General features: G+C 43.5%; 1 protein-coding gene across 1 annotated transcript in view; it reads left to right on the top strand.

Moving 5' to 3' along the window:
• Positions 1-23,626, top strand: part of galnt18b (UDP-N-acetyl-alpha-D-galactosamine:polypeptide N-acetylgalactosaminyltransferase 18b) — a 121,381-nt gene that overhangs the window by 74,501 nt on the left and 23,254 nt on the right. The window contains exons 4-6 of the mRNA XM_047810384.1: positions 9,550-9,733; positions 13,482-13,679; positions 14,267-14,381. Coding sequence (XP_047666340.1) covers positions 9,550-9,733; positions 13,482-13,679; positions 14,267-14,381 — 497 coding nt within the window. The remainder of the gene's footprint in view (positions 1-9,549; positions 9,734-13,481; positions 13,680-14,266; positions 14,382-23,626) is intronic.

The following is a 23,626-nucleotide window of genomic DNA, read 5'->3' as shown; positions in this document are numbered from 1 at the left end:
GATGACACCTGAGGTAGGCACAGGCTCCCCGTGACCCGAGAAGTTCAGATAAGCGGTAGAAAATGAATGAATGAATGAATGAATGAATGAATGAATGAATAAATAAATAAATAAACTTTTAAAATCATGTGAGCTTCTTCCAGTTAGTTTTGTACTTATTTAAAGAAATGTGATGAATTAAGTTTGATAATGAAATTGCATAAAATAAAGGAAAACATTTAATATTTAATCAAATAAATGAAATATTTGTTTCCTAACGAATATAATCTAATAAAAGAAATGAAATGCAGTAAAAAGTCACATCATTTGTCCTGATATCGATCTTCTATAGTAATTTAATTACAGCGTCACCTGACACACATCTTTCCAGAAACCTAGGGGTTTGTTCCTGCTGGATTTTGGATCTTTATTTGTTTGATTGTCTTCCGTTTCACGTAGTCAGGTCACGGCGGCGCTGACATTTAGCTAACAGCGTTGTGCGGCGTGTGTGCCGGAGCATCGTGTCAGACAGCGGCGGCGTTAGATATACTTCTGTCATTATGGTCCTGATAGCTCATCTCATCTTAATGCTGCTTATCAGCATCTCGGCGGAAACCGAGGAGACTTTTCAGACACTGTGGTTATCTACCTGTCGTCAGATACACGCACGCATCGTTGTTTGTTCATTAGCATGCTCAGAGCGGCGTGACCGCGGTGCCGTGGGTTCAGGGCTCTCGCACCGGCTCCTCGCTAATTGGATGATTTCAGGGAGTCGAGGGCCTTCCACTGGGTCACGGAGCATCATGCAGTTTCTCCTCCGTCTGCCAGCAGTGACTGAGCTCTCACTCCAAAACCAGACGGGAAGTCAACAATGTCATCAGAACCATGAGACCTTTGTCTGAGAGCGAAATGAGTAAAAACAGTTCAGCTGGGTTTTATTTATACGGCGGCTCTGGACCGCTGACACTCGACTTCATCTAGCAACTTAACAAGTAGTGTTGGGTCGATGTTTTATAGGTTTGTCAATGTATTGCTGATTTTTTTACATAAACAAACATAAATATTGATAAACACCAACATGATGTGATGAAGAAAAGGAAACATAGGAAGGAACTAGAAAGAAAGAAAGAAAGAAAGAAAGAAAGAAAGAAAGAAAGAAAGAGAATGAATGAAAGAGAAGCAAAAAAGAAAGAGAAAGAAAGAAAGAGAATGAATTTCAAGATACGCCCCCCAAACACGCAAGAACTACCACACGAAAGTAAGAATTCAAGAACAGAACCTCCACGCCCCCTACAACCATCCACGAACTCCCCCCGCCCTGCCCTCATCCCTCCCTCCCTCCCTCCCTCCCCCCTCCTCCCTCCCCTGCCCTACATCCCCCTCCTTACCCTCCCTCCCTCCATCCTCCCGCCTCCCTCCCTCCCTCCCTCCCTCCTCCCTCCCTCCCTCCTCCCTCCCTCCCTCCCTCCCTCCCTCTCCTCCCTCTCTTCCCTCCCTCTCCCTCCCTCCCTCCTCCCTCCCTCCCTCTCTCCCGCTCCTTCCTTCCCTCTCCCTCCCTCCCTCCCTCCCTCCCTCCCTCCTTCCCTCTCCTCCCCCCTCCCTCCCGCCCTCCCCCCTCCCTCCCTCCCTCTCCCTCCCTCCCTCCCTCCCTCCCCCTCGCTCCCTCCCCCTCCCCCCTCCCCCTCCCTCCCTCCCCCCCTCCCTCCCTCGCCCTCCCCCTCCCCCTCCCCCCCCCCTCCTCCCTCCCCCCCTCCCCCTCCTCCCTCCCTCCCCTTCCCCGCTCCCTGCCTCCCTCCCTCCCTCACGCCCGCCCTCCGAAAGACCAGAAAACAGGGAATGGGAAATGATAAGTCTATGTCTTTCAGCTCTACATTAGATAGATAGATAGATAGATAGATAGATAGATAGATAGATAGATAGATAGATAGATAGATAGATAGATAGAGGTAGGTAGGTAGGTAGGTAGGTAGGTAGGTAGGTAGGTAGGTAGGTCAGGTTAGTTTGTTGCCAGGTTTTAAAGAGTTACTCTAAAGACCAGACCAAACCCAACACACAACAGACCAAACCCAACACACAACAGACCAAACCCAACACACAACAGACCAAACCCAACACACACGCAGACTTCTCTAAACTTCAGGACACCAAAACCAAAGGCCTGCACAGATGTTTTGGCCGAACATCTGTACTCGGTGTGGAGGCTTAATGCTAGTCATGCTAGTCACTCATCCTACTGAAAGGATCAGATGGGTTGAATATGAATCATCACAGCTGATTCAGAATCATTTTGAAGGTGATTCGTGGAGAGTGCTGTTTGTTTGTAATTCCTTCCTGGTGGAGAGGTTTCTCTCTCTCTCTCTCTCTCTCTCTCTCTCTCTCTCTCTCTCTCTCTCTCTCTCTCTCTCTCTCTCTCTCTCTCCACAGGCCAAATGATGGATGTCCGGTCCTCTTCAGTGACAGGTAGCTGAACAGTACGCAGCACAGAGAGAGCTGTAAATGTCAGAGACAGCAGGGGGGCAAATGAAAATGTCACTTTTAAAACAAAGGCTATCACATGGCCCTGGTTATGGAGGTAGACGCGTGACGGTTACGATCCCGACGCCGAGTCACGCATCCTGATGGAACAAGTGCGCCCGAGGTTACGCTTTATAAAAGATCGCTCGTGCGGCTCGCTGATATCCGACCTCTTCTGCCTCGCTGCTTTATTGTGATTCATATCAAAGCATTCTCCGTAAGCCATTAGTCCTCATTTCAATCAATTCTCCTTCATCTGAATTTGTTAAATATTAATCTAAACAGAGGAGAGTCAAATCAAAGCCGAGCAGGGAGCCGGAGAGGCAGGAGCGGCCTCGCTGCCTCAGAGATTTGTGTGTTTTCTCGAGTTTAACAGACCAAATGTAGCCCATTAACGCCCCGGTAATGAGTCGCTGCGTTGATTTAGGTGTTTTAAACGAGGTTAGAAGATAAAGTGCGGCGTGTTTCAGCCCTCCAGGACTCGAGTCCCGACTCACACTCCCTCTCTGTGCCGTGTGGAGGAAATGAGTCGCTCTCGTTCCCTGAGGCTGGAGGCAGAACAGGACAGCGCTGTGGTATAAATCAGGGCTGCAGCAGAAGACTGGATTTAATGCGATTGTGAAACAGCGAGGTGCCGGAGAAGCGAACAGCAAAGTCGGGGTAAAAGAAAACAAAGAAAAAAAAGAAAAGAGCTGGCAGACATTCGGTTCACGTTCCCTCCTGCAATCGCACCTTCTTCTGATCGATGACCAGCAGAAGGATAAAGAACACAGGAGCGTCTGAGTCCAACAAGGCAGGGAGACGCACACAGAACAAATCAGTACAGGAGGGAGGGACGGAGGGAAAGAAACTGCTGGGGAGAAAATGAAGATGGAAGAAAGAAAGGAAAAATAGGTGATGAAAGCAGTGAAGGACGGATGGAAAGAAAGAGAGAGAGAGAGAGAAAGAATGAAGGGATGAAGAGAAGGAATAAAGACGGAATCTGTCATTTGTTTCATTGATGTAACTGTAACTGGATAAAAACTGAGCTGGGATTCTGTTAGCTGTAAGTCGGAAGTGTAACAACTGCTGTGTGTGAGGAGGAAGAGCTTCAGAGTGAAACTTCTCCTTTACTCTCTTCTCCTCCTTTACTACTCTTCTCCTCCTTCACTCTCTTCTCCTCCTTTACTACTCTTCTCCTCCTTCACTCTCTTCTCCTCCTTTACTACTCTTCTCCTCCTTCACTCTCTTCTCCTCCTTCACTCTCTTCTCCTCCTTTACTACTCTTCTCCTCCTTCACTCTCTTCTCCTCCTCTCTCTCCTCCTTACTACTCTTCTCCTCCTCACTCTCTTCTCCTCCTTCACTCTCTTCTCCTCCTTTACTACTCTTCTCCTCTTTAATTCTCTTCTCCTCCTTTACTACTCTTCTCCTCCTTCACTCTCTTCTCCTCCTTTACTACTCTTCTCCTCCTTTACTACTCTTCTCCTCCTTCACTCTCTTCTCCTCCTTTACTACTCTTCTCCTCCTTCACTCTCTTCTCCTCCTTCACTCTCTTCTCCTCCTTTACTACTCTTCTCCTCCTTCACTCTCTTCTCCTCCTTTACTACTCTTCTCCTCCTTCACTCTCTTCTCCTCCTTCACTCTCTTCTCCTCCTTCACGCTCATCTCCTCCTTCACTCTCTTCTCCTCCTTCACTCTCTTCTCCTCCTTCACTCTCTTCTCCTCCTTCATTCTCTTCTCCTTCACGCTCATCTCCTCCTTCACTCTCATCTCCTCCTTCACTCTCTTCTCCTCCTTCACTCTCATCTCCTTCTTCACTACTCATCTCCTCCTTTGCTCTCATCTTCTCCTTCAGCTCATTTTTTTATCTCCTTCCTCACTCTCACCTTCACTCTCAACTCCTTCACTCTCATCTCCTCCTTCACTTTTATCTCCTTTACTTTCATCTCCTCCTCTCTCAGCTCCTCCTTTACCCTCATCTCCTCTCTCAGCTCCTCCTTCACTCTCATCTCCTCCTCTTTCATTTCCTCCTCTTTCGTCTCCTTCTTCACTCTCATCTCCTCTTTCATCTCCTCCTTCACTCTCATCTCCTCTTTCAGCTCCTCCTTCACTCTCATTTCCTCCTCTTTCATCTCCTCCTTCACTCTCATTTCCTCATCTTTCATCTCCTTATTCACTCTCATCTCCTCCTTTACTACTCTTCTCCTCCTTCACTCTCTTCTCCTCCTTTACTACTCTTCTCCTCCTTCACTCTCTTCTCCTCCTTCACTCTCATCTCCTCCTTCACTTTTATCTCCTTTACTTTCATCTCCTCCTCTCTCAGCTCCTCCTTTACCCTCATCTCCTCTCTCAGCTCCTCCTTCACTCTCATCTCCTCCTCTTTCATTTCCTCCTCTTTCGTCTCCTTCTTCACTCTCATCTCCTCTTTCATCTCCTCCTTCACTCTCATCTCCTCTTTCAGCTCCTCCTTCACTCTCATTTCCTCCTCTTTCATCTCCTCCTTCACTCTCATTTCCTCATCTTTCATCTCCTTATTCACTCTCATCTCCTCTTTCAGCTCCTCCTTCACTCTCATCTCCTCCTCTTTCATCTCCTCCTTCACTCTCATCTCCTCTTTCATCTCCTCCTCTTTCATCTCCTCCTTCACTCTCATCTCCTCTTTCATCTCCTCATCTTTCATCTCCTCCTCTTTCATCTCCTCCTTCACTCTCATCTCCTCATCTTTCATCTCCTCCTCTTTCAGCTCCCCATTCACTCTCATCTCCTCTTCTTTCCTCTCCTCCTTTTTCATCTCCTCCTCTTTTAGCTCCTCCTCCACTCTCATTTCCTCTTTTAGTGCCTTCTTCACTCTTATTTCCTTTTCTTTCATCTCCTTTTCTTTCATCTCATCCTCTTTCAGCTCCTCCTTCACTCTCATCTTGTCTTTCAGCTCCTCCTTCACTCTCATCTTGTCTTTCAGCTCCTTCCTCACTCTCATCTCCTCCTTCACATTTGTGGTCTTCATTCTCATCTCCTCCTTCACTCTCATCTCATCTTTCATCTCCATCTTCACTCTCATCTCCTCCTTCAAATCCTTCTTCACTCTCAGTTCATTCCACTTTCATCTCCTTCTTCACTCTCATCTTATCCTCTTTCATCTCCTTGATCACTCTCATCTCATCCACTTTCATCTCCTTCTTCACTCTCAGTTCATTCCACTTTCATCTCCTTCTTCACTCTCATCTTATCCTCTTTCATCTCCTTGATCACTCTCATCTCATCCACTTTCATCTCCTTCTTCACTCTCAGTTCATTCCTCTTTCATCTCCTTCTTCACTCTCATATCACCCTCTTTTCATCTCCTTCTTCACTCTCATCTCACCCTCTTTTCATCTCCTTCTTCACTCTCATCTCATCCTCTTTTCATCTCCTTCTTCACTCTCATCTCATCCTCTTTCATCTCCTCCTTCACTCTCATATCCCTTTTCATCTCTTCCTTCAGCTCCTTCTTCAATCTCAGCTCCTCCTTCATCTCCTCTTCTTTCAGCTCCTCCTTCACTCTTATCTCCTCCTCTTCCTCAGACTGCGGCATTGATTATTTTCCTCTAACAGCATGACACTGAGCGCTGGGCTTCAGTTTCACTCATCATTTCAGTTTGATTAAATAATGAATTCTGGGTTTGATTTTATTTATTTTTTAATGTAACCTCAGTCACGCGGCGAAGCGGGACGTTATCGACGTCTAGTTGAACTGAAAACCGATAACGAATTCTCTAATTGACCACAATTTAATTATTTATAATCCACAAATTTAACACACCTGATTTAATGACCGGTCTCATCGGGGAGTCGGAGCGCGAGAATCCGAGCGTCATTAAAGCGGGAGATTTTGATGAATGTAGAACGCGAAGCCTCTGGGAGCTCGAATCCGTGATTGCTTTTTAATGGCGTTAATGTTAATGTTCTTCTGCGTTTTTGGAATAATTAGAACTGCTGAATTTCCCAAAGTCTGTGTGGAAGTATCAGGATGGGCGGGGCTAATCTCGGTGAAAACGCTCTGTGACGTCACACGTCTAAACTCCAAACCCGTCGTGTTTGTAACGCTTCAGTCTCTCCAGGATTCCACGATTGCTTCTGTTTTTATCCTGTTTCTCGACGTCTCGCTCGATTCTCGTTCAAGTTCAAGTTCAAGCTCAACTTTATTTGTATGGCACATTTACAAACAGCCACACAGTGCGTTTGACATTGCACATACACTTAAAAATACACACATACAGTACTGTACACAATAACATAGTTCAAGAAACTAAAATAAGAATTATTAAAAAAAAAAAAAATAACCAGTTTAAAAGAAAGTGATATAGATATAAACCATAAGATATAGACAGACATAGAACCCTGGGCAATCATGAACAGGCTAGAGAAAATAAGTGGGTCTTTAGCATGGACTTAAAACTAGAAATGGTGTGTGCCGTCCTAATCTCTAGTGGCAGGGAGTTCCATAATCTAGGACCGGCCGCAGAAAAGGCACGCTCTCCTCTACGCTTGAGCCGTACACGAGGGACGACCGACATAGCCTGGTCAGATGAACGAAGACTTTCAATTCAATTCAATTCAATTCAAGTTTATTTGTATAGCACTTTTTACAATAGACATTGTCTCAAAGCAGCTTTACAGAACATAAACACAGAGCAGAAGGTAAACATAATTAATGATAAAGGAATTAACGAATAATAAAAGTAAAAGAATTAACAGAATAAAAAATTCTAGATTATTATTAGATGTATATAGTTCACAGTGTGTATGTATTTATTCCCCTATGAGCGAGTCTGAGGTGACTCAGGCAGCAGTGGCAAGGAAAAACTCCTTTAAATTGGTAAAGGAAGAAACCTTGAGAGGAACCGGACTCAAGGGTGACCCCATCCTCATATGGGTGACACTGGGGGTGTGATTGTAATATACAGTCAGTTAAATGTTGTATTGGTGTAAGGGTCATGGACTTCTGATCTCCTGAGTACCACAGAGTCTAACTGGAGATGTCTCAGGATTCTTAGACTTCTAATAGGAAAGTAGGGGTGAAGAAGTTCAGATAAGTAGAGAGGAGCAGTATTAGGGAGAGACTTATAGAATCTATTCTCTGAGAAATCGGCAGCCAGTGTAGGGATATGAGAACGGGAGTGATGTGTTCATGTTTGCGACAACTAGAGAGAAATCTGGCAGCAGCATTTTGAACGAGCTGGAGACGTAATCTGAGTTTTAGATATACCGCAATATAAAGAGTTACAGTAATCTAAGCAAGAGGTTTTATGCCCCTTTATCACCGAGGCAGTTCGAGTGCAGGTTCGGAGCCTAATTTAGAACCAGTTCTTTCTTTTTCGACAACCAAAGCACCGGCTCCGAACCAGGAAAAGTGGTTCTTAAGTAGCACCAAAACGTTGCTGGTCTAGACTTAAGAACTGCTTGCGTCACGAGCTGTGGGCGGGGCTACTGTTAGCGCATTTGATAATGTACCTAAAGTTTACTAATGTTTAATACACTTTTACTTTACCGCAATATGATCAGTTATCAGCACACATGACAGTAGGTAGCTACATGCTAAGGCAAATTTTTTTTCTGTGTTAACGATAAAATAACGTTATGTACTTTCTCGATTACAACCTTCGTTTATACAGATTACACGGAGCCGCACGTACACGTTTTATTCGCCGCGTTTGGATGCCGATGTAGGTTCACAAAGCCATGAGCATTAACAGTAAAGCAACATCCGCCGTTGTTGTTGTGTTTGTGTTTGTCGCTGCTGCGCTAACGTCGCTGTGTAACGTGTCACGTATACAGTGATGTCACACTCAGCGCTGTGATGCTCTCTAGCCGGTGGAAAGGCAAACCGGTTCTTAGAAGGTTCGCCAGTGGAACCAACTTTGAACCAGCACCAGCACAAGCTCTGAACCAGCCCCCGGTTCTTTCTGGTGGAAAAGAGGCAATAAACGCATAAACAGCCATTTCTAAGGTCTTAGGGGTAAGAAAGTGTTTAATTTTGGAGAGAATCCGCAGCTGGTAAAAGCTAGACCCGATAACAGACGAGATGTGTTTGTCAAATTTTAAGTGCTGATCAATAAAGATGCCAAGATTCTGCACTCGTGAAGATCTAAAAACAGATAAACTCTCTAGGTTGATGCTTGAGGACTGAAAGTTCTCTTTTGGGCTAAACATTATTCTCTCAGACTTTTCTTCGTTTAAAAACAGGAAATTTTGTGCCTGTTCCTGTTCTCTGAGATGCTCCAAGTTCTTCTTCATAATCGTCTTAAATGGGAAGGTGTTGAAGGTCTGTACAGTCTTCAGGGGCGACTCGTCCTTTATCCCTCGGTATTGTGTAGGTTTAAACGCTCGCTCACACAAACCTGCTGAGTTTCATCTCCTTCTGTGAGAATCGGCGATGTTGCTGTTGTTGTGTTGTTTTTCTAGATTTTCCTCTTGACATTAAAAAGACTGGATTTGTTGTTTGATCACTTAAAAGTGACTCGTATTTAATATCCACTATTACTAACTAATACTCTTCTCTCTCTCTCTCTCTCTCTCTCTCTCTCTCTCTCTCTCTCTCTCTCTCTCTCTCTCTCTCTCTCTTTCTGTTTCTCTCTTTCTTTGTATTGCTCTCACTCTCCTTCTGTCCCTCTCCTCCTCTGTTTCTTTCTGCCTCTTTCTTTCTCAATCTCTTTTTCTTTCTCTCTCCGTCTCTCTCTCTCTTTCTCTTACTCGCTCATTCTTTGTCTCTTTCTTTCTGTTTCTCGTTGTTTCTCGCTGTCTATTTCTCTCTTTCTATCTGCCTCTCTCTTTCTCTCTTTCTCCCCATCTCTCTCTTCCATCTGTCTTTCTCTTCACTGTTTCACTTCGTATCACTCTTTGTCTGTTTTTCACTTTCTATGTCTCTCGTTCTTTCTCTATTTTTTCCTATATCTCTGTTTCTCACTCTCTTTTTCTCTGTTTCACTCATATCCCCCTTGCCGGTCTCTCTCTCTCCCTCTCTCTCTCTCTCTCTCTCTCTCTCTCTCTCTCTCTCTCTCTCTTTCTCTCTCTCTCTCTCTCTGTCTCTCTCTCTCTAGAGGAGTTGAAGGAGAAGCTGCAGGACTTTGTAGAACAGACGAACGCTCAGCGTCCAGGCTTTATAAAGATGGTGCGGCACCAGAAGCAGGAGGGTCTGATCCGGTCCCGTGTGAGTGGCTGGAGGGCTGCGACTGCCCCTGTGGTGGCTTTGTTCGACGCCCATGTGGAGTTTAACACCGGCTGGTGGGTGACCTTGAACTCACCGAGAAATCGGATATTATATTAAGCCTCATGATCTGCTCACTAATCACACTTTTATATATTAAATATTTTTACTGATAATTTTAATATTTCTTTTTGGAGGTAAAATAACATTTTTTACATGGTTGAATATAAGCAGTTGGGGCTTGAATATAAATCAAAATTTTAGATAAAAAAAAAAAATTGCAGAGACACTGAATTAAACATTTTTTAGTTTGTTTCCTGAGTCGACTCATCATTGATTCTTGAATCGTTCGCTGTTCGGTTTGGTTTTACATTGCACATAATTAAAAAGAAGCAAAAAAAAAAAATGGCAGCATAAAACAAAATATGAATTACCACGAAGGGAAAAAACCTTCACCAAGTGTGTGTAGAAATCATAAAAATCACACAAACCAGCGATAAATAAATGATTCCTTCATTCTAAAAATAACTCTTATCCAATGTGGGTTGACTTATTGGTCTGATTCTCCAGAACACGTGGTATTTTTGTCTCGGTTTTGTCCTCACAGCTTTTGTTCATCAGCTTGGATTCTGTGTATGCAAATAAAACAAAAAAAACCTGCCACAGAAAATACACATCATGTTCGATTCATTTTCTGCAGCTGAGTCGATTCAGAGTCAATTAAACATTGAAGTGATGGATGGTTGTGAGTTCGAATCCCAGGTCCACCAAGCTGCCGCTGATGGGTCCCTGAGCGAGGCCCTTAACCCTCAATTGTATACAAAAATAAGATGAACATGTAAGTCACTCTGGATAAGAATGTCTACTTTGGTATAAATAAGAGACAATACTTAAAAACTGTTTAAGCTCAACAATCCAAAAGGAATAGACATACTTTATACAGATACAGTGTCAGTTTTAGCCCAGGTAGAGGAACGCAAGTACGTCGTAGATGGAAAAAACCTAGCTAACGACGATGAAGAAGATGGTGATTAGGAGGATCGTCGACAAAACCATGACAAAATTTGGATGAACATTGGTGTTGATATCAGCCCAAACATTCCAACATGGTGATACAGTAATCCCTCGCCACTTCACGGTTCAAGTTTTGTGGCCTCGGTGCATCGCTGATTTTTCAAAAAATATTCATCGAAAACTATAAATAAAAGCGGTTTCCCAGGATGCCAGACAAAGAGAGAAACTCTCTCAGAGGCTTTGTACATACCCACGGGCACTCAGACAAGGCACGTGATTGGTTCCCGGCGTGAGATCTGAGCTGATTGGCTGCGCATCATCGCATCCTCTCCCAGCTTCTTCCCTTGTTGTATCTCGCCGCTCTCGTTCACGCCGTCAACTGTGTCTCGCGTATTGTGTTCGAAATTAACTATCCGTTAAGCCCTTACGATGCCTCCTAAGCGCCGTGCCCCTGCGAAAGATTCCTCTAGTGAGCCCAAGAGGAAGAGGAAGATGATGACCATCAGTGAAAAGGTCAAACTTAGGGCCAATTTTTCACCTATCGCGAGGGGTTGCGGTCCCCATTAACCGCGATAAACTAGGGATCACTGTACACTCAATGTGAATCAGTGAATCGACTCTTTGTGGATTGATTCGCATGTGAATCAGAAACAAGCTGAGGACTCAATAATTTGCCAGGCAACGATTACTAAAAATATATGTAGTGCGCGGTATGCTAAGAAAATTAAATGTCATGTTCATCAAAAAAATGTAAATAAAAAATAAAATAAAAAAGATTTAGTACTCATACAAGCAAACTGATTCAGAATCGCTTCGCTAATCGCCGACTGTCACTGATAAACGAGGGATCACTGTAGCTACAAAATGTCCACGCTAAACGCGCACAAACTCCATTGACCATATTGACAGATTAATAAAAGTTCTGTAGATTGACACAGGAAAACATTTCCTCGATCTAAAGACCATCAATTACATGCAAGCCTGAGACAGCCATTGCTTCGTCTCCCGACCATCCAGCCTCTTCTTCTGCACTCTTACCTGAATAAATAGCCGTCTAATTAATAATAGTTTAGCGCCCTTCATGGCAAGGTAGAAGCTGATAACCAAATGTTACAGAGTTCATTTGGTAACAATGTGGATGTTCGATGCTGGAATATGTCGCTTTCTCAGACAAGAGCGAGATTTCCTCTTGAAACCCTGTCTTCCTGTCTCACTGTTTCGCTGAATATGCTCTCGTTAGCATATTCGCTTTTCGCACTCTTAACTCAGCTTGCTTATCGTCAGCTTCGTTACAATTCCCAGAAGGAGGTGTGATCGTATCTCGGACACGATTAGCTCACTTCAACACTCTGTCACTGTTATAGCAGGTAATATTTCTACACGAGGATTCGAATCCCGGCTAAGACGTCGACGTTAATAGCGAAATAGTCGATTTGTTAGAATGCAGGTGCGTCATGAAGGGTGTCGTGAAGGGTCAGAAGATTCGAACACTGTCGTACACAATGAAACGAATCCCTTTGATCTGTGGGATGAGTCCAGGTGTCTCACACAGCAGACAAGACACGATTCAGAACCCTCGCCCTCTTAACTCCCGCCCCCTACGCCACCCTCTCCGACCCCCCCTCCCCCGCTCACATTCACATAATCATTACAATCGCATTCCCCGGCTCGCATGGCCCGCTGCCGTTACTCGCTTAAGAACATGACCCAGAAATGTCAGCACAGATGGAGCCAAATATTTCTTTAATGAGCTTCCATGTGATGCTTGAGCCATGAATATCCCCGGTTCTAACGTTATGTCCTAAATTCAGGCGCTGTTTGTGTGTGATGTGGACGGAATGAAACATGACAGAACATGAGGTTATAGGAAACTAATCAGTGACAGAGATGTTGTAATGAGATGTCGTCACTTTCAGCAATGCAAAGTTTATCATTCCCTGAAATGTTATATTCCTCTTTCATAACAGATTTAAATAAAGCTTAGAACAGATTTAAAAAAAAATTAAAAATAGCCGAGTCACGACTCGATTCAATTTAATCGATTCATGAGTCTGGCTTGAAATTGATTCGAGTCAATACGATTCAAACATTGTGAGTGAAAGAAGAAAACTAAATACTAAAAATTATTTTTAATGCTTTTTTTATAAAAGTAAATGAAAAATTGCTATGAGCCTATGAGGGAAATTTTATACTACTTAACTATATTATAACTTTATAACTATACTATATTAATTTATTTTGACGATGGAAAACCTGTAGTACATTTTATACACAAAATGTACTACAGGTTTGCCATCGTCAAAATAAATTAATAAAATTTTAACTTATCCAAAAAACGCGATTGAACAAACTTTTTGAGTTCGAAATAGAGCTCCAAAGGTGGCTAAAATGGCCGTAACAACCTTTTCTCAGTCACCGTAGATCACCGAGATGAGCGGCTGGTGTCTGGTGACAGCTACCAGATAGCGATTCGTGACTTCTGGCATTCAAGTAGTTCATTATTTGCATAATATGATTTCTAATTAGTGGAATGGAATGCTAATTTCCATGATTTGCAAATGATTTGTAACACGAAACATCGTCACGCTCTTATCGGTTCCTCATGAAATCCACTTATTTATCCCTTGTAGGTTGTTACTATGGCAACGATAGCATATCATATCCAGTTAATAGCATTAATACAAGCTCTTGATTTGTAATCTAGCGGTTCTTTGGTTTTAAAATGTATGTAATTTATGAACAACAATGGATTTTATGGCTAATACGCACATTTATAATGTTCGTCGTATTCTCCGTATTCACTGTATTCAGGGCTGAGCCGATTCTCCAGCGGATCAAAGAGGACCGGACGCGGATCATCTCGCCTTCTTTCGACAACATTAAATACGACACGTTCGAGGTGGAGGAGTATCCGCTGTCCGCTCAGGGCTTTGACTGGGAGCTGTGGTGTCGCTACCTGAATCCACCCAAGTCCTGGTGGAACCTGAACAACACCACGTCTCCAATCAGGTAGCATACTAGTCACACTCACATTGACCTTTAGCGTTTAGCAAAGAGAAATTGATCTAATTTACATTTTCAGCATTTAGCAGATGCCCTTATCCAGAGCGACTTCCATTTTATCTCATTTTTATACAACTGAGCAATCGAGGGTTAAGGGCTTTGCTCAGGGTCCCAGCAGTGGCAGCTTGGTGGATGTAGGAATCGAACTCACAACCTTCTGATTGGTAGCCCAACACCTTAACCACTAGGCAGAATTTCTGAAGTTTTTGCAAAAATCTCCTGCGGTGTGATTTTACAGGATCAGGAACAGGAACTAATTAGTTAATACGACTGAAGGGAAGGAAATAAAATGACAGATGTTTCGGAGATGTTAAGAAATAAAAAACATCTACTAAATTTTAATCGCGAGAAAGAAAATGAACTGAAACAAATCGTTTGGTTTTATTTTATTTGTCTTCTACAACAGCAACTTATTTTATAAATGAAAACAACACACACACACACACACACACACACACACACACACACACACACACACACACACACACACAAACAAGGAATTCAGTTTAATGTTTATCGTGTTTCTTTTGCAGGAGTCCAGCTCTGATTGGCTGCTTCGTTGTAGACAGGAAGTACTTTGAAGAAATCGGGCTGCTGGACGAAGGTTTGGAAATCTACGGCGGTGAGAATGTGGAGCTGGGTGTCAGGGTGAGTGATGAGCTCTCTCTCTCTCTCTCTCTCTCTCTCTCTCTCTCTCTCTCTCTCTCTCTCTCTGTCGACAGTAACTAATGAAGATAATAGCCTCTCTTCTGACAGATTAACAACAATAACGATCTTCTCCGCATTTGGCAGGACACAGAGGGACGACTTATCAAACTGATTTCTGTTGAGTGTCCAAGTTGCGCCCAGGATGTCTGGGCAGCACGGGGCAGATGGAGTAAAGCTGCATAGACAACAACATTAAAGCCTCTGTTCCATATGCAGGGTTTAGTCAGAATCCTTTAATCGAATCCTGGAGCATTTATTTCCTGGGTTGTTTGTTTAGGAAGGTAAAAAATGCATCAGTAAAAAATAATCTGACTCCGATTCTGTCCAAACCATGAAGTGAAACAAGTGTGTTGTATTAAAGGTCCCAATTTTTTTAATTTACTCATATATTTATTCATTTATTGCCAAAGAAACAGCTGAAGTTTTGCAGAAACATGGCATTGTTTTTTTAAAAAAAAAAAAAAAATAGAGCTACTGTACTGTTTGGTTAAAATAATTATGATTCATTTATCGAATCATTAAATTTCACTTCTCAGTTGGATATATATTTTCTAAACAAGGAATAATATATATTTTTTGGTATGCTTCAAGCCCTTACATGCTTCAAGCCCTAATGCTTTTGTTTTGATGGTTTAATAGTTATTTTCAGTGTCAAATTGAAGCAAACATATAAAGAGCTAATAAAAGAATCAATTTCAATCTGAATCCGAATCAAAAGGAGTCGGAAGTGAGAAAAGTGGTAATAATCCTTACATTTTGTTAAAGCAGCAGGTTGTAGGTTGTATTTGTGACACGAAATGACTTCGCAATCGCACATTTATAGCTCTGATAATATACGAGGGTGAGTTCAGTGGAAATCTGAAAAACATGATGTCAAATAGAATTGAATCAATTTATTTTGTATAGGAATCTGGACACTTGTTAAGCACTCGGACTGAGCACGTACTCAATACCTCCTGGATGGGACACCAGTGCACCACAAGACTCGCATCACACACACACACACACACACACACACACACACACACACAATCAGACACACACACATACAATGAGATACTGAACCATTTCAAACAACCGAATGCCTGTAACATTCATGGTGTTGTTCATTGTCATCCATCACAAACCTGAATCAGCAAGAAACAACATCTCTATTATCACTCTAAAGAATATTTTCTGGCAGCATCATTTTTCACACCATGTCTGCAGGTTTTATCCTCTTTATGCTGCGCAAGTCTTTCCTGAAAACAAATCCGAAATCAGTGTGGGTTTAGTAAACTCTAAGCCGAGATAAATCAGAGATAAAATGGAACGAAGAAAAAAATTTAGAGCGGTACGTTGCCTCAATCTTTGCTCAGTTTCATCATTTTGTTTTCGGGCTTTTTCTACGCAGGCTGTAACATATTCATCTGAAGATGTTCTTTAACTCGGAGCATGAGCTTGATCAGACGAGGCAGAGGAGTTGTCCGAGTCCCTTAGGAGAGCTAATAATAGATAGGCAGAAAGCGTTATGGGCCATGCGCCGCAAATACTCGTATCAGATTCTGTAATAATCGTCTTCTGCTGATCCAGGAGCCACACACACACTCACACACACTCACGCACACACACACACACACACACACACACACACACACACACACACACACACACACACACACACACTCACACACACACACACACACACACACACACACACTCACACACACACACCACACACACACCACAACACACACACACACACACACTCTCTCTCTCTCACTCTCTCTCACCACACACACACACCCACACACACACACACACACACACACACACGCACACAACACACCACACACACACACACCACACTCTCTCTCTATCACACACACACACACACACACACACACACACACACACACACACACACTCTCTCTCACACACACACACACACACAGCTCACACACACACACACCACACACACATACCACATCACTCTGTCAACACACACACACACACCTCACACAACACACACACACACACCCACACACCACACCCACACCCACACACACACACCACACACAAACTCTCTCACACACACACCCCAACACACACACACCAACACGCACACGACAACACACACAGCACACACAACACACACACACTACTAGTCACACACACCAGACACACAAACCGCGGGCACTAACAACCACCCACACAACACACACACACACACACACACCAACTACACACACACCACACACCACCCACCACACGACACTCTCTCACACACACACACCCACCACACCACACACCCAACAACACACCCACACACACTCACACACACACACACACACACACACACACACACACACACACACACACACTCTCTCTCTCACACACACACACACACACACACACACACACACACACTCTCTCACACACACACACACACACACACACACACACACACACACACACACACACACACACACACACACACGCTGCTTTTCACTGCAAGCAATAGTGTAATCATCAATCACTCTAAAAAGAGCATGAGGAGGAAGACGAAGAGGAGGAGGAGGGTGATGTGACTCCCGTTAACAATAGTTCCACCCTCGACGACACACTTTCCTGATTTCTTTTTCTCGATAATGGCCTGCTGATTGCTTTCCTGTGAGAGCATAGTGTGTTTTTATTCCCCTGCCAGCTCTCTTTGTGTAGAAATGGAAAGTGAATCATTTTGATTGCATCAGGAGTCACAAAAAAAGTCAACACAGTGGTCCCGAATTCGCCATCGATGGTCCCGAACGCAGCGGCAGGCAGGATGTTCGCAGTAGGAAGGTGACCAGGGTCCTGAGAGTTAAGTGTCTCTGTGCATGGAGACCTACAGGACCTGAACAGCTGGGAGCTTCTGGCACTGGAGCTTCACATCAGTTTATACAGGGACCACAAGAAGATCTGGAGTTAAGACCATCTTTATTAAGTTCAAGATCGGGAAGAAGAGTCCAGATTGAGACAGAGTCAGGATTGAGGCTAAGCACAGGTTGAGACAGAGTCAAGATTGAGGCAGAGCACAGATTGAGACAGAGTCCAGATTGAGGCAGAGCACAGATTGAGGCAGAACACAGATTGACAGAGTCCAGATTGAGGCAGAGCACAGATTCAGACAGAGTCCAGATTGAGTCAGAACACAGATTGACAGAGTCCAGATTGAGGCAGAGCACAGATTCAGACAGAGTCCAGATTGAGGCAGAGCACAAATTGAGGCAAAGTCTGGAGTTAAGACCATCTTTATTAAGTTCAAGATCGGAAAGAAGAGTTCAGATTGAGACAGAGTCAGGATGGAGACAGAGTACAGATTGAGACAGAGTCAAGATTGAGGCAAAGCACAGGTTGAGACAGATTGAGACAGAGTCCAGATTGAGGCAGAGTCCAGATTGAGGCAGAGCACAGATTGAGTCAGAACACAGATTGACAGAGTCCAGATTGAGGCAGAGCACAGATTGAGGCAGAGCACAGATTGAGACAGAGTCCAGATTGAGGCAGAGCACAAATTGAGGCAGAGTCTGGAGTTAAGACCATCTTTATTAAATTCAAGATCGGAAAGAAGGGTCCATATTGAGACAGAGTCAGGATGGAGACAGAGTACAGATTGAGACAGAGTCAAGATTGAGGCAAAGCACAGGTTGAGGCAGAGCACAGATTGAGACAGAGTCCAGATTGAGGCAGAGCACAGATTGAGACAGATTGAGACAGAGTCCAGATTGAGGCAGAGCACAGATTGAGGCAGAACACAGATTGACAGAGTCCAGATTGAGGCAGAGCACAGATTCAGACAGAGTCCAGATTGAGTCAGAACACAGATTGACAGAGTCCAGATTGAGGCAGAGCACAGATTCAGACAGAGTCCAGATTGAGGCAGAGCACAAATTGAGGCAAAGTCTGGAGTTAAGACCATCTTTATTAAGTTCAAGATTGGAAAGAAGAGTCCAGATTGAGACAGAGTCAGGATTGAGGCTAAGCACAGGTTGAGACAGAGTCAAGATTGAGGCAGAGCACAGATTGAGACAGATTGAGACAGAGTCCAGATTGAGGCAGAGCACAGATTGAGGCAGAACACAGATTGACAGAGTCCAGATTGAGGCAGAGCACAGATTCAGACAGAGTCCAGATTGAGTCAGAACACAGATTGACAGAGTCCAGATTGAGGCAGAGTCCAGATTGAGTCAGAACACAGATTGAGTCAGAACACAGATTGACAGAGTCCAGATTGAGGCAGAGCACAGATTGAGGCAGAGCACAGATTGAGACAGAGTCCAGATTGAGGCAGAGCACAAATTGAGGCAGAGTCTGGAGTTAAGACCATCTTTATTAAATTCAAGATCGGAAAGAAGGGTCCATATTGAGACAGTCAGGATGGAGACAGAGTACAGATTGAGACAGAGTCAAGATTGAGGCAAAGCACAGGTTGAGGCAGAGCACAGATTGAGACAGAGTCCAGATTGAGGCAGAGCACAGATTGAGACAGAGTCCAGATTGAGGCAGAGCACAGATTGAGAGTAAATCCAGATTGAGACAGAAACCAGACTGAGTGTGAATCCAGTTTGAGACTCTTGAGTTTGAGACTCTTTGGACACATGTCTCCAGCTTTTACTTGTATTTGCTTTCAGAAATTTTTGACATCAAATTCTGTAGCATTATTATCAGAATCCTTGTTCAATTCTGCTCCAATTTTTGCAACAATGCAAATAATCCAGATCTCAAACTCCAGTAAAGCCTGTTGTGTACGTGTGTGTGTGTGTGTGTGTGTGTGTGTGTGTGTGTGTGTGTGTGTGTGTGTGTGTGTGTGTGTGTGCCAGACTTCCTCTTGGGAAGTAAAAATCGAGGGTCATGGGTATTTTTATTTCTAGCACCAGTGTCTGAAGGACAATAAAGAGCTCAGTGTGAGGCCTTGCTCTCTTTATTCTCTCTCTTTCATCCTTCTTATCACTCTCTCTCTCTCTCTTTATTCTCTTTTCACCTTTTGCGCTCTGGCAGTCTGAGGGTAAAGGGTTCACTGACTGCTGATGAAGCAGCGACACGATGATTTAGAGCTTGTGTGCAATCAGGGACAGAAGCCGCTGCTCTTGTCGTGTCTTCGTTGTGTGGCAGATGATGCTGATGCTGAGTAGAGAGACTTTCCCTGCTGTGTGCTTTTGGTCTCAGGTTTGCAGTTTACACGCCGGAGCTTTCACCGACCAGACGTGAGCTGCGAGCAGAGCAGAGTACTCTGTGATGAGAGAAAAAATTCATGTCAGCAACTTTGGTTTGCATAAATTTCTATTTTCATAAGAGATTAGAAGGGGGGCACGGTGGTTAGCACGTTCGCCTCACACCTCCAGGGTTGGGGGTTCAATTCCCGCCTCCGCCTTGTGTGTGTGGAGTTTGCATGTTCTCCCTGTGCCTCGGGGGTTTCCTCCGGGTACTCCGGTTTCCTCCCCCAGTCCAAAGACATGCATGGTAGGTTGATTGGCATCTCTGGAAAATTGTCCGTAGTGTGTGAGTGTGTGAGTGAATGAGAGTGTGTGTGTGTGTGCCCTGTCATGGGTTGGCACTCCGTCCAGGGTGTATCCTGCCTCGATGCCCGATGACGTCTGAGATAGGCACAGGCTCCCCGTGACCCGAGGTAGTTCGGATAAGCGGTAGAAAATGAATGAATGAATAAGAGATTAGAACAAAAATAAGGGTGTCTGTGAGCTCAGGTATGAGGAAGAACCTTGACAGAAATTTCCTCTGTGTGTGTAATGTTACTCTGCCATGTGATGCAGCATGAGCAGCAGTTTTTTTTAAAAACGTGCTTCATGTGTCTCAGAGGAAACACACGTCAGCCTTCGCTTCTCGGTTGGTAACGTGTAGCTGTATGATATAAGAGAGCTGAATCGTGGGTAAGAGTTGACCGGAAAAAAAACACTTGTAATTTAACCATAATTATGTGTATATATGTGTATATATTTTTTTTTTTTCCAGTGGTTCCCCTTTTTGGCAAGTCGTGGCCTAATGGTTAGGGAGTCTGACTCGTAATCCTAAGGTTGTGGGTTCGAGTCTCGGACCGGCCACGACCGAGGTGCCCTTGAGCAAGGCATCGAACCCCCCAACTGCTCCTCGGGCGCCGCAGCATAAATGGCTGCCCACTGCTCCGGGTGCGTGTTCACAGTGTGTGTGTGTGCACTTTGAATGGGTTACATGCAGAGAACAAATTCTGAGTACTTAGCCGTATGTCATGTCACTTTTGTATTACATTTTCAGTCACTATTTTATTCGTAAATAAGCTGTGAAGATGTGTAGGAATATCAGAAGTAACAACAAAAAAACAAAAACATTTTTCAGTTTTTTCAAGTATCTGGAAATGTCAAAATTGTATTTATAAAGATAGTGAAGATATAGTGGAGACATCTGGATTCTAATTAGAGTAATTATTTTGCTCAAAAAGTTTAGCTTTTTGTGCTTCAGGTACAGTTCAAGCAGAACATAAAACACTGACACTCTGTGGGTCATTATGACGGCTGTCAGGTGGCCGATGGCCTACGTGTGTGGGCCGTGTCTGATGGAACCCCAAGCCGGAACTCGGAAACTCTGTGTCAGCAGGATATATGTGAGCTTTTATTCTCTGTATCCTAAAATACTCTAGAAGTTGTTCTTACAAAGGTTCATGTGAGTAATAGGTGCTGAATCATTGTTGGAGAAAGCGAGGCAAAGTGAGTCACTGAAATGAATTTCTAAACGAATCACTGAAACGTACCACTGAAAAAAAAAAAGAACCAATGAAATGAATCACTTCTTCGAAATGTGAATTGAATCAATTGAGTCAGCTCATTCATGATTTACAAATAAATAAATAAATAAATAAATAAATAAATAAATAAATAAATAAAAAGAAAAAATTAACAAGAAGCTTTTCGGTCAAACTGAAAACCGGTGAATCGAGAACTGAATTGACTCACCGATTCACTCGGCTGCAGTGCCGTGTGTCTGAGTCACAGCAGAAAGTTTCTCCTTGAGTACTCTGCTTGTATATGTGTGTGTGTGTTTGTGTGTGTGTGTGTGTGTGTGTGTGTTTGTGTGTGTGTTTTGTGTGTGTGTGCTTGAATGATTGACGCTTCAGTCTATATGAACTGATGGTGTTTGGAATCAGTATTGGCTCGCTGCAGTAAACCTGATTGAATCAAGGTTTAGGAGTAAATGTTGAGTGACAGAAGCTCCCTGTTTAGTCAAAGAGCAGAACAGATTCTCTTTAGACCTGGCCACATGCCGAGTACACACACACACACACACACACACACACACACACACACACACACACACACACACACACACACACACACACACTCTGCAGCATAAGGCACATCACATCTTACATTTTTCTGTTTTTTTTTTTTAAAGTTTCACCAGACTAACATTAAATTGTATCTTTAGTATTCTGAACCATTCCCAAAAAAATGGAGTTTGCTCCTGAATCGTTGTGTCCATGTTCGGTATTAAATGTCTCGGTCATGTCTCACTCCACAATGGTGGTTAATTTGAAGCTCATACGAAAGTAGCCACTCAGAGCTTTAAGAATTTGTAGTGTTTCATAAGTGTCTCTATTTTTCTCTACAATACAAGAAAAACAAATGTTTATCATCAACCACTAAAATTCTGTGTAAGATCATCGACAGAGAGAAAAACACACGTCTGACACTGAAAGCCAACAGAGTCCTGACTCGCTTTAGATCAGACTCACAGATGGTAAATTATTTGTTTGATGGAAAATGTCAGATTTTTGACATCACTGAACCGGTAGAAAGGGTTAAAGGACGGAAGAGTTTTTGTGTGCAGTTTTTCTATACAGGCTCCGGAGTCAGAAGAACACGATGTTTTATTTGTAATGCAGTTTCACTGACAGACTTTCTGTTGAGAGCTTTCCTCATCACACACTGCTGTTCTAACAGACTTCAGTAGGGCACTGCGTTGGACTGCTCACTAAAAACCACACTTTCAACCAACGACCCCCGAGTCCTAAGTAGGACGTAGTGAGATCGTGCGTGCGTAAACCGTCGTGACTAGGAAGAAGGCGGAGCTTCATGCAGGAAAGGCGTCACGGCTGATGTGAAAATATCCTTTTTGATTTTTAAGCCCCGCCCTAATTTCACTTTTTCCTGTGCGACGTTGTAGCTGAGTAGTTCAGTGAGGTCCAGATTAGGATTTGGTATTTAGTTGGCACAGATCTTACAGATAATGTTAACTGCTAAATAAACGATTGCTTAACTCTTTTAATTTTGCCACAAACCATGTGATTTCATCATCATCCTCATCATCATCATCATCATCATCATAAGTGAAAGCTTTTTTTAAAGTGATTTTTTTTTTTCAAAATAGTTTGTAGTTTGCTCTTAAAGCTATTTTATAACATTTTCCCCTGATTCATTCTTTTCATCGTCTCCCGAATGAATACGGAGAACCTGGCTAATCTTTGCTGGTAAATATGCCAGAAGGAGCTACAGGGTTTACAGCAGGGGTCCAGACTCGCCAGCTCATTTTAAGAGCTCGATAAAGGCTCGTGTTCGATGTGGTGGTCCAGACTGATTGTAAGGATTGTAATCGTTCCTGACTCTTTCATAAAGCGAGGTTAGGAATAGAAATGTGTTTAAAATGTATGTAAAGAAAAATATATCAGCACAAAATGCACTCTAGTCAACGGGAGTCTTGGATACTTTGTGCAAGAATCTTTAGGAGTGACATCGTGAATTTTCTGCCACAGGATTTTACCACCAGTTGCTTTTATTTTTCATTGTATTTGGAACATTTCAAAATGTCTTTCTGTCTTTTTTTTTCAACTAAAATTTTAATTAAAAAATACAATTTATTCCGGGGGGGTGAGCACAGTTGCTTAGTGGTTAGCACGTTCGCCTCACACCTTCAGGGTTGGGGGTTCGATTCCCGCCTCCACCTTGTGTGTGTGGAGTTTGCATGTTCTCCCCGTGCCTCGGGGGTTTCCTCCGGGTACTCCGGTTTCCTCCGCCGGTCCAAAGACATGCATGGTAGGTAGATTGGCATCTCTGGAAAATTGTCTGTAGTGTATGAGTGTGTGAGTGAATGAGAGTGTGTGTGTGCCCTGTGATGGGTTGGCACTCCGTTCAGGGTGTATCCTGCCTCGATGCCCGATGACGCCTGAGATAGGCACAGGCTCC

The sequence above is a fragment of the Tachysurus fulvidraco genome, chromosome 2, assembly GCF_022655615.1.
Source record: "Tachysurus fulvidraco isolate hzauxx_2018 chromosome 2, HZAU_PFXX_2.0, whole genome shotgun sequence".
Taxonomy (NCBI): domain Eukaryota; kingdom Metazoa; phylum Chordata; class Actinopteri; order Siluriformes; family Bagridae; genus Tachysurus; species Tachysurus fulvidraco.
The sequence above is the reverse complement of the archived record's forward strand: the minus strand, read 5'-3'. Positions and strand labels throughout refer to the sequence as shown.